The sequence below is a fragment of the Antrostomus carolinensis genome, unplaced genomic scaffold, assembly GCF_000700745.2.
Source record: "Antrostomus carolinensis isolate BGI_N321 unplaced genomic scaffold, ASM70074v2 scaffold33838, whole genome shotgun sequence".
Lineage (NCBI taxonomy): Eukaryota > Metazoa > Chordata > Aves > Caprimulgiformes > Caprimulgidae > Antrostomus > Antrostomus carolinensis.
In genome coordinates, this window is record NW_010331455.1 from 1 (window position 1) to 10,191 (window position 10,191).

General features: G+C 48.2%; 1 protein-coding gene across 1 annotated transcript; it reads left to right on the forward strand.

Annotated features, from left to right (window-relative positions):
• The first annotated feature begins 7 nt into the window (after positions 1-7).
• SCNN1G (sodium channel epithelial 1 subunit gamma) lies at positions 8-9,812 on the forward strand. Its single transcript, XM_010173221.2, has 12 exons — positions 8-156; positions 1,000-1,294; positions 1,723-1,916; positions 2,855-2,958; positions 3,407-3,570; positions 6,481-6,579; positions 7,736-7,853; positions 8,332-8,410; positions 8,496-8,553; positions 8,887-8,948; positions 9,149-9,224; positions 9,423-9,812. The coding sequence occupies exons 2-12, from the start codon at positions 1,010-1,012 to the stop codon at positions 9,810-9,812; spliced, it is 1,629 nt and encodes a 542-aa protein (XP_010171523.2). The 5' UTR covers positions 8-156; positions 1,000-1,009.
• The last annotated feature ends 379 nt before the right edge of the window (positions 9,813-10,191 follow it).

Sequence of the window (10,191 nt, forward strand, 5' to 3'; positions counted from 1 at the left end):
CCTCTGGATCCTGCTGACGCTGAGCGCCGTGGGGCTGATCCTCTGGCAGTGCGCCGAGCTCCTCGTCAACTACTACAGCGCCTCGGTCTCCGTCACCGTCCAGTTCCAGAAGCTGCCCTTCCCCGCCGTCACCATCTGCAACAACAACACCTACAAGTAAGGCACAGGGTGCTGGGCGGGGGGTCCCCAGAACCCGGCACAGATCCCCTCCCCGGGCTCACGCTGCTGCTGCTGGTCAGCCTCTGTCCCAGCCCCGGGTTCTCCCTCTGCAGCGCTTTGAGTGATGTGTCCACCTCGGTGCTGATGCTCTTCAGACGCACGGGGGTGATCATCACGCGCTCCGCTTGCTGCCGGCTGAGCCAGCCTCAGTCGGTTGAGCCTTCTGCTCCAGACAGTCCCTGGTCAGCTCCGTGGTTCTCAAATCCCCTTCTTCCCAGGATTACAAACAACGGGGTCTGACAAAGAATGGGAAGGGAACATCTGTCACCCCTCTGTTGCCTCTTTCTGTCCTTATAGAATGCTGTGACATTATCGAGCAACAGTACTTTTTCTCTGCCAAGTTACACATTATGTTGATGTCTGCTGTCTGTCTGTCTATCTGATGTCTTTATGTTTGTTCTGCTGCCAACTGCCCACCCCGCTCCCTGCAGTCGATTCAGCTCTCCGCTGCCTCTTGGCACAAATGCAGAAGTCTTATTTCCACACGCTCTGCCTCCTCGGCCTTGCGAACACAACCTTCAAAGAGCTCAGGAGTCTGCGAGGGCTGTCTCTGTAGTTCATTCTGCTTTGTTTCTTGTGGGCCTTGCTCTGAGATCTCCCCGTGGGTGTAGCGGTGTCTGCCCGCAGCGCTGTAGACTGATGTGGTAGTAAGAGAGATGGGTGCGAGTCCACGGCAAGAATTCTGCCCTGAGCAGATTGGCAGTGCAGCGGGCGAAGCGCTGCAGTCGGTGCTGAGGTGAGATGGGGCGTCACTTTCTATCCCATTCTCTCCCAACTCAGGTACAGCTCCATGAAAGACTATTTATCTGAATTGGACAAAGAGACAAAGAAAGCTTTGGAGACTTTCTATGGATTTTCAGAGGGCAAGTCCAAGGTGCGCCGGTCAGTGGATGAGTGGAACAGCACCGGGAGCGACTTCTTTGAACAGATCCCTCTGCTGAAGTTTGAGGATTTCTCTAAGACAGCAACTGACCTTCGCAGTGGCCAGAAGAGGAAAATAGAGGGCAATGTCTTTCACAAGGACTCGTCCATCGTGAACTCTGGGGATTCAAATGATATCATCGGCTTTCAGCTGGTGAGTGTCACTCTTCCCTGGCTAGCAAGTTCCTTGTGGGGCAATGAAGGGTGTTTTGGGTTGGTACCCCTCTGGCCAGTTTTGTTGCTTGCTGAGGTGGCTTTATTGTGAAATAACATTCCCTCTGCTCCTTTGCCCGTTCTGCCGTGCCTCCACGGCTGCCTGCAGATTCATCTCCACCTCTCTGGAAGAGAAAAGCCTTCCTGAAGTCTACCCAAACAGACTAAGTGCCTTCTATGACCTGTCCTTTAGGTCTGAGACATCTGATTGTATCACTTAGCCCTGAGTGAAAGGTCTTTGATGCCCCTTTGTCCTACCATAACTTCATACCTGGTTGTAACTGTGGAAGAGAGACGGTATCACACATATCTTGTAGAATACCTAATTCCATTTCATCTGAAACACTTTTTCCCCTTTGTAATTATCAGTGCGATGCAAACAACAGCAGTGAGTGTGCAATTTATACGTTCAGTTCTGGTGTTAATGCTATCCAAGAATGGTACAAGCTTCATTACATGAACATCATGGCACAAATTCCCCTGGAGACTAAAGAGAAATTGAGTTATTCTGCTGATGACCTTCTACTGACATGTTTCTTTGATGGCCTATCTTGTGACAAAAGGTCAGTGCACAGAAAATACCTGCCAGCTCAACAGCTTATTTCCAAGTACCTAATATGTAGGAGTTGAATATTTGGTATTTGCTGAATTCCAGCAGGAACCATTTCCATTTTTAAATGAAAGCAAACATTTGCATCTTCATGAACTTTTATTATGCTCTTTAATTTAATTTGTCTTAGTGTTCCGCTGTCCACGTTTCAGATAAACCCACGTTTTTTGGCAGAATTAAATTTGCCTGCTTATGACCATGGCAGTGCAGTTCTTGTGTGTCCTGGTAGCAGGAAGGTCATCCCTCCATCCTGGGGACAACGGCAGAGTACCCCTGTGGGGATAGGATGGCACCTGCACCCGGGTGTAGCAGTTTCCCCGCTGCCACGTGCAACACCAGCTGCACTGTGACCCTCTGAAGTTACTGATGGCATCTTGCTTGTAGTCATGCAAACACAGAACATCTTTTCTTGGAATGAAGACATTTGCTTGAGTGGGAGGGGGTGGTCACAGGAAAGACATGAATGTGCTTGAATCATGAGGGCATGTCCTCAGCCCCCCTGCACGACAGTGGCTTTGACATCTCTTTGGAAAAATGAAGATTTGTGTTGCTTTAAACCCTTGGCTGTTGAATGAGAGAGAACTCTGTCCCCTCGACTGCCACTTCCCTGCTAGTTCTGTAAATCCGCTTCCCCCACCCTCTCGGGCCCCATTCCCACATGAAAACTTCCTAAACTTCATTTCCTGATGCTGTTAGACCAGATACCATGTCCATGTAGTTTCAAGATATTAAGAATAAGACTCACCCTTTTCAGCAAAATAAATTGCTTGGGTGGGGGGGGGAAATCCAGTCCTGCTGTATCTGCCAAAACAAAAAGCCCAAATCTGCCGATTTTCTCCCACAAACTGTTAAAACTGCAGAGGGAATGTAACAATTCTTGATTTTTTGCAGGCACTTCACTCGTTTCCATCATCCCCTGCATGGCAATTGCTATACCTTCAACAGTGGAGCAAACGGGACGATCCTGAGCACCTCCACGGGAGGCAGCGAGTACGGTAAGGGGACGGACGGGGTTTGCAGAGGAACTATTAGATAACCAGCGAAAAACTGGATCCTGCTGGAGAGTGATTGATGTGTTGGCTCTAGATGTGCAAGCTGATTGGGGAAATGCTTGTTTGAACTAGCACAAACTATTGCCAGAGAATACAAAGATAATATAATTGCATCACTAATGTTTTCCATCCGAAATTACTGCTTCCCAGTTATATAACTTTTTAAAGTAAGTTTCAGCCACGTTCTTGGGAGACATTATTTGTTTGCTGTACTTGGGGCCAGGAGGGATGTTACTTGTTGCAAGTGTATCAGTCTAGCAGTGCAAAGGCTTTGCCTGGTTGTTGCAGTTCTGCTTAGGTCCAGATAATGTTAAATGAACCTTGCTGCCCTCCCTGACCAGGAAAAATGGCTCTGCTGTAACTCTGCTCCTGCCTTGTCTCTGTCCTTCAGGGTTGCAGGTTGTTCTGTATATAGGGGAAGCAGACTACAACCCCTTCCTAGTGACATCAACAGGAGCCAAGATCATTGTCCATGACCAAAACGAATATCCCTTCATTGAAGACATCGGCACAGAAATTGAGACTGCAGCAGCCACCTCCATAGGGATGCACTTTGTGAGTGACAGCAATCTTGTTTCCAGGTGCACGGCACCATTTCCTTGACACTAATGTCAATATGAACCGGTAGGATGTTTGAACATAGCCAGCAGCTTGAAGGCATCTAATACCTCCCACTTGAGCAGCTGAAGTGCCCCGAGGAAAATCCTGTGATAGCACTTTTCTGAACAAAGTTTTCCTTTGCGAAGAGGCTGTTGGAAAATCAGGTCTTTATAAACCAAACAGCTACTGGCAGTTTGTTTGTTCTTCCTTTTCTCCCACACCTGGGCTTTCCAGGGGATTTTTTTGTTGTTGTTTTCACAGCGAAATCCACAACCACAGAAATGTGTTGTCAAGTGCCCTGTTTCGCTTCAGCAATAAGCAGACAGGTTTGCATCCCACACAGGTTCCAGGGGCAGAAGAGAATGAGCTCGAGCTGTGGGTAACCCACATCAGGGTCAGGTCTGGAGAGATGACTGCAGCACAACCCGTTTAACTGTTTTGTGGGTGTAAATCTCCTTTTTCTGGGTTTCTTGCTATTCCACCTGTAAAGAAAACCTCGTGGGCAGTGACTGCCTTTGCCAGCGTAGTGAAACATCTTGCCGTTGCTGTCAGCAAGGGCAGGGAGAGCTGCAGCTACAGATATCCCCAATTAGTGTAGTGCAAACAAGGCATTTGACCCAAGGGGCTTTTCCCTGGTAGAGAAGTGAAAGCAGTGCCATCAGGCGAGCCAGACTTTCCCCTTTCATCTGGATGGGCTGTTAAGTGAGCATTTTAGTTCTGCCTTTTCTTCACTGATGGTCAGGTCCAATGCATCAGCCAGCCTGCTTATCTGTCCTGGCTGGGTGTGCCAGATCTAGATAGTGCACGCATTAGAAAAGACATTAAAAACAAGGCCGATGGTTTTAAAATGTGCAGATCGATAACTATCTTCCAGCTGTCTGGAAAACTGTGGCAGCAACTGCTTGGTCTAACCGGTGGGGATAAATGCTGCCTAACAAACAAGAAGTGAATAGATGGTATCGGAGCCAGAACGGGGGTAAAGGAGGAAAAGTCTCACAAGACTTCTTTCCTTAGTAGAAGGAGAAAGTCACTGCAGACAGAGCCTCAATATTTAACGTAATATTTTTCTGGCACAGTAGATTTGGACTGTTGCATGTAGTGTAAAAAACCAAGATTGAATGTATCTTGGTGGCTGTATTTAAAGGATTTGGCATGAGGAAGTGAACTGATTGTATCTTAGTATAACAGCCAAAATAGAAGCTGGACTCAATTTCTGGACTCAAAACAAAAGCTGGTGATCACAGTAAAGGAGGACTCCAGAGAGCCTGCCAGGGAGTCACGATTGTCATCCAGCTAGATGAAGGAGGACGCAGTGGCCATGTGCCACACACAACACTGCTCACTACAGGCTCGAGCGTGGCAGTCGCTGTTTTCCAGAGGGAATGTCAGTGTCTAGGTTATCGCTCATGTATGTCTGCTGTGTACTAGCACTGCCCCCCCTCCCGCCTCCAAAAATATTCCAAGTTGTTTGGAATGCAAACAAGGCATTGCTTGGTAGGAGTTTCAGTGCTTTAGTTAAATATTTAGTTTGGAAATTATTTCAGTGCCTGAATGAACAAGGAAGCTTTTGTAGGACTATAAGCCACAACAAAAAATTCTATAGAAAGGATCTGTCGCCTGCTAGAAGATACAGCAGCAGACTGAAGCAGGTGTCCTGGCATTAGGTTGTCTGCAGAAGTTAAAAGCCTATTAAAAGCTGGTTTCATTTCAGTTTTCAGAAGTAATCCATCTCTCCTGTTGAAATCACGTATTTCTGTGTTCCCTCCAAAGAGAGAATTGAACATCTTTCTACAAGAGCTGACTTGCACCATACATGCCTGTAGCCTTCTATTGCTGCAGACAGAAATGGTAATGCTCCTATCTGGTTTGACCTCAGTAATCTGTAGATCTCTAGTCAGTGCCTTAAAGGTAAGCAGGCATTTCTCAGGTTCCTACTAAATTGACCCTTTGTAGGGTCAGCCCCTAATTTTAAACTCTGTAGAGAAAGATAGGTGAATGTATTCTTAAATGTGTGACTTCTTGTCTTTTCAGGCCACTTTCTTTGTTATAAAGTGGATAATTACTGCAGAAAGATAGTAAGAGTTTAGGGCTGAGCAAGGTAGGGCAGTTTGCAGGGAGCAGACATGCAGCCTGAATCAGGTCTGGGGAACTGGAGGGCTCCCAGCCCTGGTGTCAGCAGACCTCCCAGGCATAGCACTTGGCATTTCAGAGCTTTTTTCCTCTGGGCAGAGATTACAGAACAGAAAAAGGTGTTGGTGTTCATCTGAGAGGAAGGGTCAAAGCAGTACCTGGAAAAAAGTCCTGAAGGAGATACAAACATTTGATTTAGAGTGATTTTAGAGAGGTGCTGTTGAGCACTAGCTGAGCTTGAAGTGCTGTTTTACCCACAGAACAGGAACAGCCAGTGCAACAACAGCTCAGGATGGTGCGGGTCTTCACAGAGGAAAGAAAAAACCAAACCACCAATAACCAAAAAACAACCACCCCCCTTCCCTCAAAACACATCGGGGATAAGCAACACATAGCCTCTAGGACTTTGCAGTGAGAGAAAACATACATATGAATTACTCTGCTTTGAAAAGGCCTCACTGTTACTATTATACCATCTCTGCATTCCTGCAGAGGTTTTCAACGAAGACAGCAGATAATCCAGCCAGAGCAGCGTTGTGGGAAATGAGTATTACAAGCCAAAACCCCTTGTTTTCACAAGTGATTGACAAATCGTTTGAGATGGCAAAAGATAAACATGCTGTTCCAACCTGCCCCCTCACTTACAGTTTCAGAATCATGATGAACTGCCACTAAATCCTTTGGTTTCTCTGTGAACTCCGAAAAAAACAAGATTTGTGCTTTTCTGTTTCTCAGACTCGGTCTCGCAAGCTGAGCAAACCCTACAGTGACTGCACGGAAACTGGTGCTGACATACCAGTAGAAAATCTCTATAACAAGAGCTACTCACTCCAGGTAAATCTGTTACATTTGGTTTTTATCAGTCGTTTGAAAACTACCTTCCTAAAAAGCTTTACAGGATCCGAGATTGTGAACAGTCCGGGGGTAGAGTTGCTGCTTTTAACCACTGATGTAAAATACCACAGCACGTCTTAAAATCCAAGTTTTATTCCTAAGTGGTTGATGTTTGAAGTTCCCTTAGGCACACTGTTAGATAAAGAGAGAACATTAGCTCATTAGGCAATTTTCAAGCAATGTGAGACTGGAAAATATTGGCCAAGTAAATGTTGCAGCTTAGTAACCCTTGAAGCCAGAAATTGTGACCTTTAGGACTCCAAGAATAACAGATACCATCTAATCAGTATCCAGATAGCAGGATGTTTGTTTACAGAGTAAGTTTCCACTAATTTTGCATGGTTTCTGTAATTGGGTCCTCTTGGAGAGTGTCAGTTGTTCTGGCACTTGAAGAACCGTAATTATATTAGCTGCTGCCTACTGCAAAGCCTGTGCCTAGGCTGGATTTGTATTTTACAGGGCATTATACCTGGAGTCTGCTGTGATGTACTGCCAGGTAGGCTCACACAGACATTATCTCAGGTTTTTAGTAACAGTACTTCACTGAAACTCGGGGCTCAGGAGGGCTGGGACTGGGACCAAAAGGCTTGACAACTGCGATTTCAAAAAGAAGTTCAGTTCCTGCTGGTTCCAACTGATGAGGTGTTTTAGCACACACCACTGCCCTATTAATCCTTACAGCTTCAGGTCTCCAAACGTGCACCAGCACAGTTTGGTCAAAGCTGTGAACATTTTCACCAGTGAGTCACTTCCCACACCTAGTTGTTGATTCATGGACCATGTGCCATGGCAGACCAAAAACCTTCTCCTTGGCTGTGGAAAGAGCAACTGCAACACAGAAGCTTTTGATGGCTATAGAGGAAGAATATAACCAGAGAGGGTTATATTCTTATTTCTTGCACTAGAGCCTAGACCCTCCACAGCACTTTCTGCCTGTATTTGTATTCACTGACAACAGAGCCTGAAGGCCCAGGGAAATGGGGTTCTCATTGTGTTGCTGCTTTCATAGATAGAGGATGATTTTAGGTGCCTGCAAGCCTGGAGCTTTGTGCTGCAGAAGCTTCTTAGACAGCAGCTCTTGGTTTATCTCCCCCAGATTTGCCTACACTCCTGCTTTCAGAAGGCCATGGTGGACTCGTGTGGCTGTGCCCAGTACGCGCAGCCCTTGCCCGCTGGGGCAGAGTACTGCAACTACAAGAAAAACCCCAACTGGAGTAAGTATTCAAACACCTCCCGCATCGCACGTGCCTCAACCGCCCGCTGCCAGCCACATCCCCACGCAGCACCATCCCACTCGGCAGGGCCCTGCCTGCACCCAGCACCACCCACCCCGCTGGGAAGAGGCAAATCTGCCTTAGCTCACTTAAGACCTCACACTGCAGAGCCTAAAACTGCCTCTCTTGTTGGGCTTGACTTGTTTCTGACAGTCATCCTAATTGCTTGTCGTTCGTGCCACACCACAGAAGTGTCGAGTGGAGGACTTGACTGAGTGAGGCAATTGTTCATGCCTGCAGCAAGTGACAACTACTTCTCAGAGTATTTTGCAATATTTATAGGGTAAATCTTTTTATCCCCACCACGCAGGTGATGGCCACACAGGCCACCTACACCCAGAAGCCCCACTCCAGCACAGGTAGCAAAAGATCATTGCTTTTCTTCCTGGCTTCTCATACACGTCCTCCCTTTTTGCAGTGTACTGCTACTACAGGCTGCATGAAAAGTTCGTGAAGGAGCAGCTGGGCTGCCAGCAAATCTGCAAAGACGCCTGCAGGTAAGTCCTGCCCACGACCAGAGGTAAAACACCCTGTGTGCGTGGGAGTTCAAGCTCACAGCTGACAGTCTGCCTCTCTCTCCAGCTTCAAGGAGTGGGCGCTCACCACCAGCATCGCCCAGTGGCCATCCACCGTGTCAGAGGTCAGTTCCCAGTTGCGCTCGGCACAGGGAGGCATTAAATAAACCCAGAGGTTGAGTGTGAAGTAGGAGCCCTGGGGTTTTCATCAGCACTTCAGTGATGCTCCTCCCAGAGGCTCAGTCTGTAGTGCCCAGGTCAGGGTTAGTCCCTCCACGACTTCACCAGTAAACTAAAATTTGGCTTGTGGGCTGGAGATCCCCTGGGGACAGCTGGTCACACACATTCAGTTCTGGCACCCAGGCTGGTCCAAGGAGGTGTGGAGCATGAGCTCCCTTTCCAGGGGATTTCTACACAAGCACACACAGCTATAACAGTATTTGCTGTCTTTTTTCCAGGACTGGATGCTTCGAGTTCTCTCTTGGGACAAAGGGCAGAAAATCAACAAGAAGCTGAACAAGTAAGTTTCCATGTATGTGTTTCCAGCTTGCACCTCAAGCTCAGATTTAATCTCAGCAGCCCTAATGATGGCAATTGGGGAAAAAGCTCCCTTAGAGCGGCCCAGCCCTACTGGTCCAACTGGTTATTTGCATAGTTCTTCAGTATGTTTCATGTTATTGTTTTACTAAACCCTCAGCCTGCCTCTGTTTCTCCTCTCAGGACGGACCTCGCGAACCTCATGGTGTTTTACAAAGACCTGAACGAGAGATTCATTTCAGAGAACCCTGCCAACACAGTAAGTGAGTGCAGCAGTTCCCTGCTCAGCACTGGGGAGATGCAGCTCTTCCTCCTGACAGGCTGGAAGCTCGGCAGCACTCACGGCAAACCCTGGGAGCTCCAGCTTGGCACAGCCTCCCTGCACGCCAAAACGGTGCCGTGGACACGCGTCCGGCACCCGCTGGAGCCAATAACCTCGTGGTCTCTTCTCTTCCAGCTCGTCATTCTTCTCTCCAACTTCGGAGGCCAACTGGGCCTTTGGATGAGCTGCTCAGTCGTTTGCGTCATTGAGATCGTCGAGGTTTTCTTCATCGACTCGCTCTCCATCGTCATGCGGCGCCAGTGGCAAAAGGCAAAGAAATGGTGGAACAACCGAAAACGGGACCGGTCGGGGAAGGCACCGCAGGCCGGTGATCTGGAGAGACAGGGCCACGATAACCCCGTCTGCATCGACGAGGACCTGCCCACCTTCAACACTGCCCTCCGCCTGCCCCTGCCCCAGGACAGCCCCTTGCCCAGGACTCCCCCCCCCAATTACAGCACTTTGCGGCTGGGGGCTTCGTTCCCCGAGCAGCTGCCCGACACGCTGGAGGTTGGGCAACACTGACGCTTATTGATCCACCCATCCAAGTGCCAAAATAAGAGGTGGGTGCTGGACCCACGTGTCCAGGGGTGAAAGGCACACATCCAAATGAGCACTGAAGGGCTGTTGGGTCAGACCCTTATTCAGGGATTGAACTTACAGACAAAGCTGCTCTGAGCAAAGCTCAGACACAAAAGCCAAGGGCTCAGAGACATCAGGAACTTCAAGCAACATCAGTTCTCCAGTTAATCATCGCAGGAGATGGCTGGGGCAGGATGTGGCACTGAGCTGGGATGTCTTGCCAGACAGAGGCACACATTAGCAACCAGCTGCACACACTCCATGTGTGCAGGATTTACTCCACAGCAGAGGACTGATGCTACACTGAGTATTAACACTAATT

Bases quoted from the DNA above. Each gene is read 5' to 3' on its own strand.
- SCNN1G (XM_010173221.2), top strand. From the start codon at position 1,010: ATGAAAGACTATTTATCTGAATTGGACAAAGAGACAAAGAAAGCTTTG. The intron at 7,854-8,331 runs GTAAGTATTCAA...CCCTTTTTGCAG, and splicing joins CAAGAAAAACCCCAACTGGA to TGTACTGCTACTACAGGCTG. The intron at 9,225-9,422 runs GTAAGTGAGTGC...CTTCTCTTCCAG, and splicing joins CAGAGAACCCTGCCAACACA to CTCGTCATTCTTCTCTCCAA.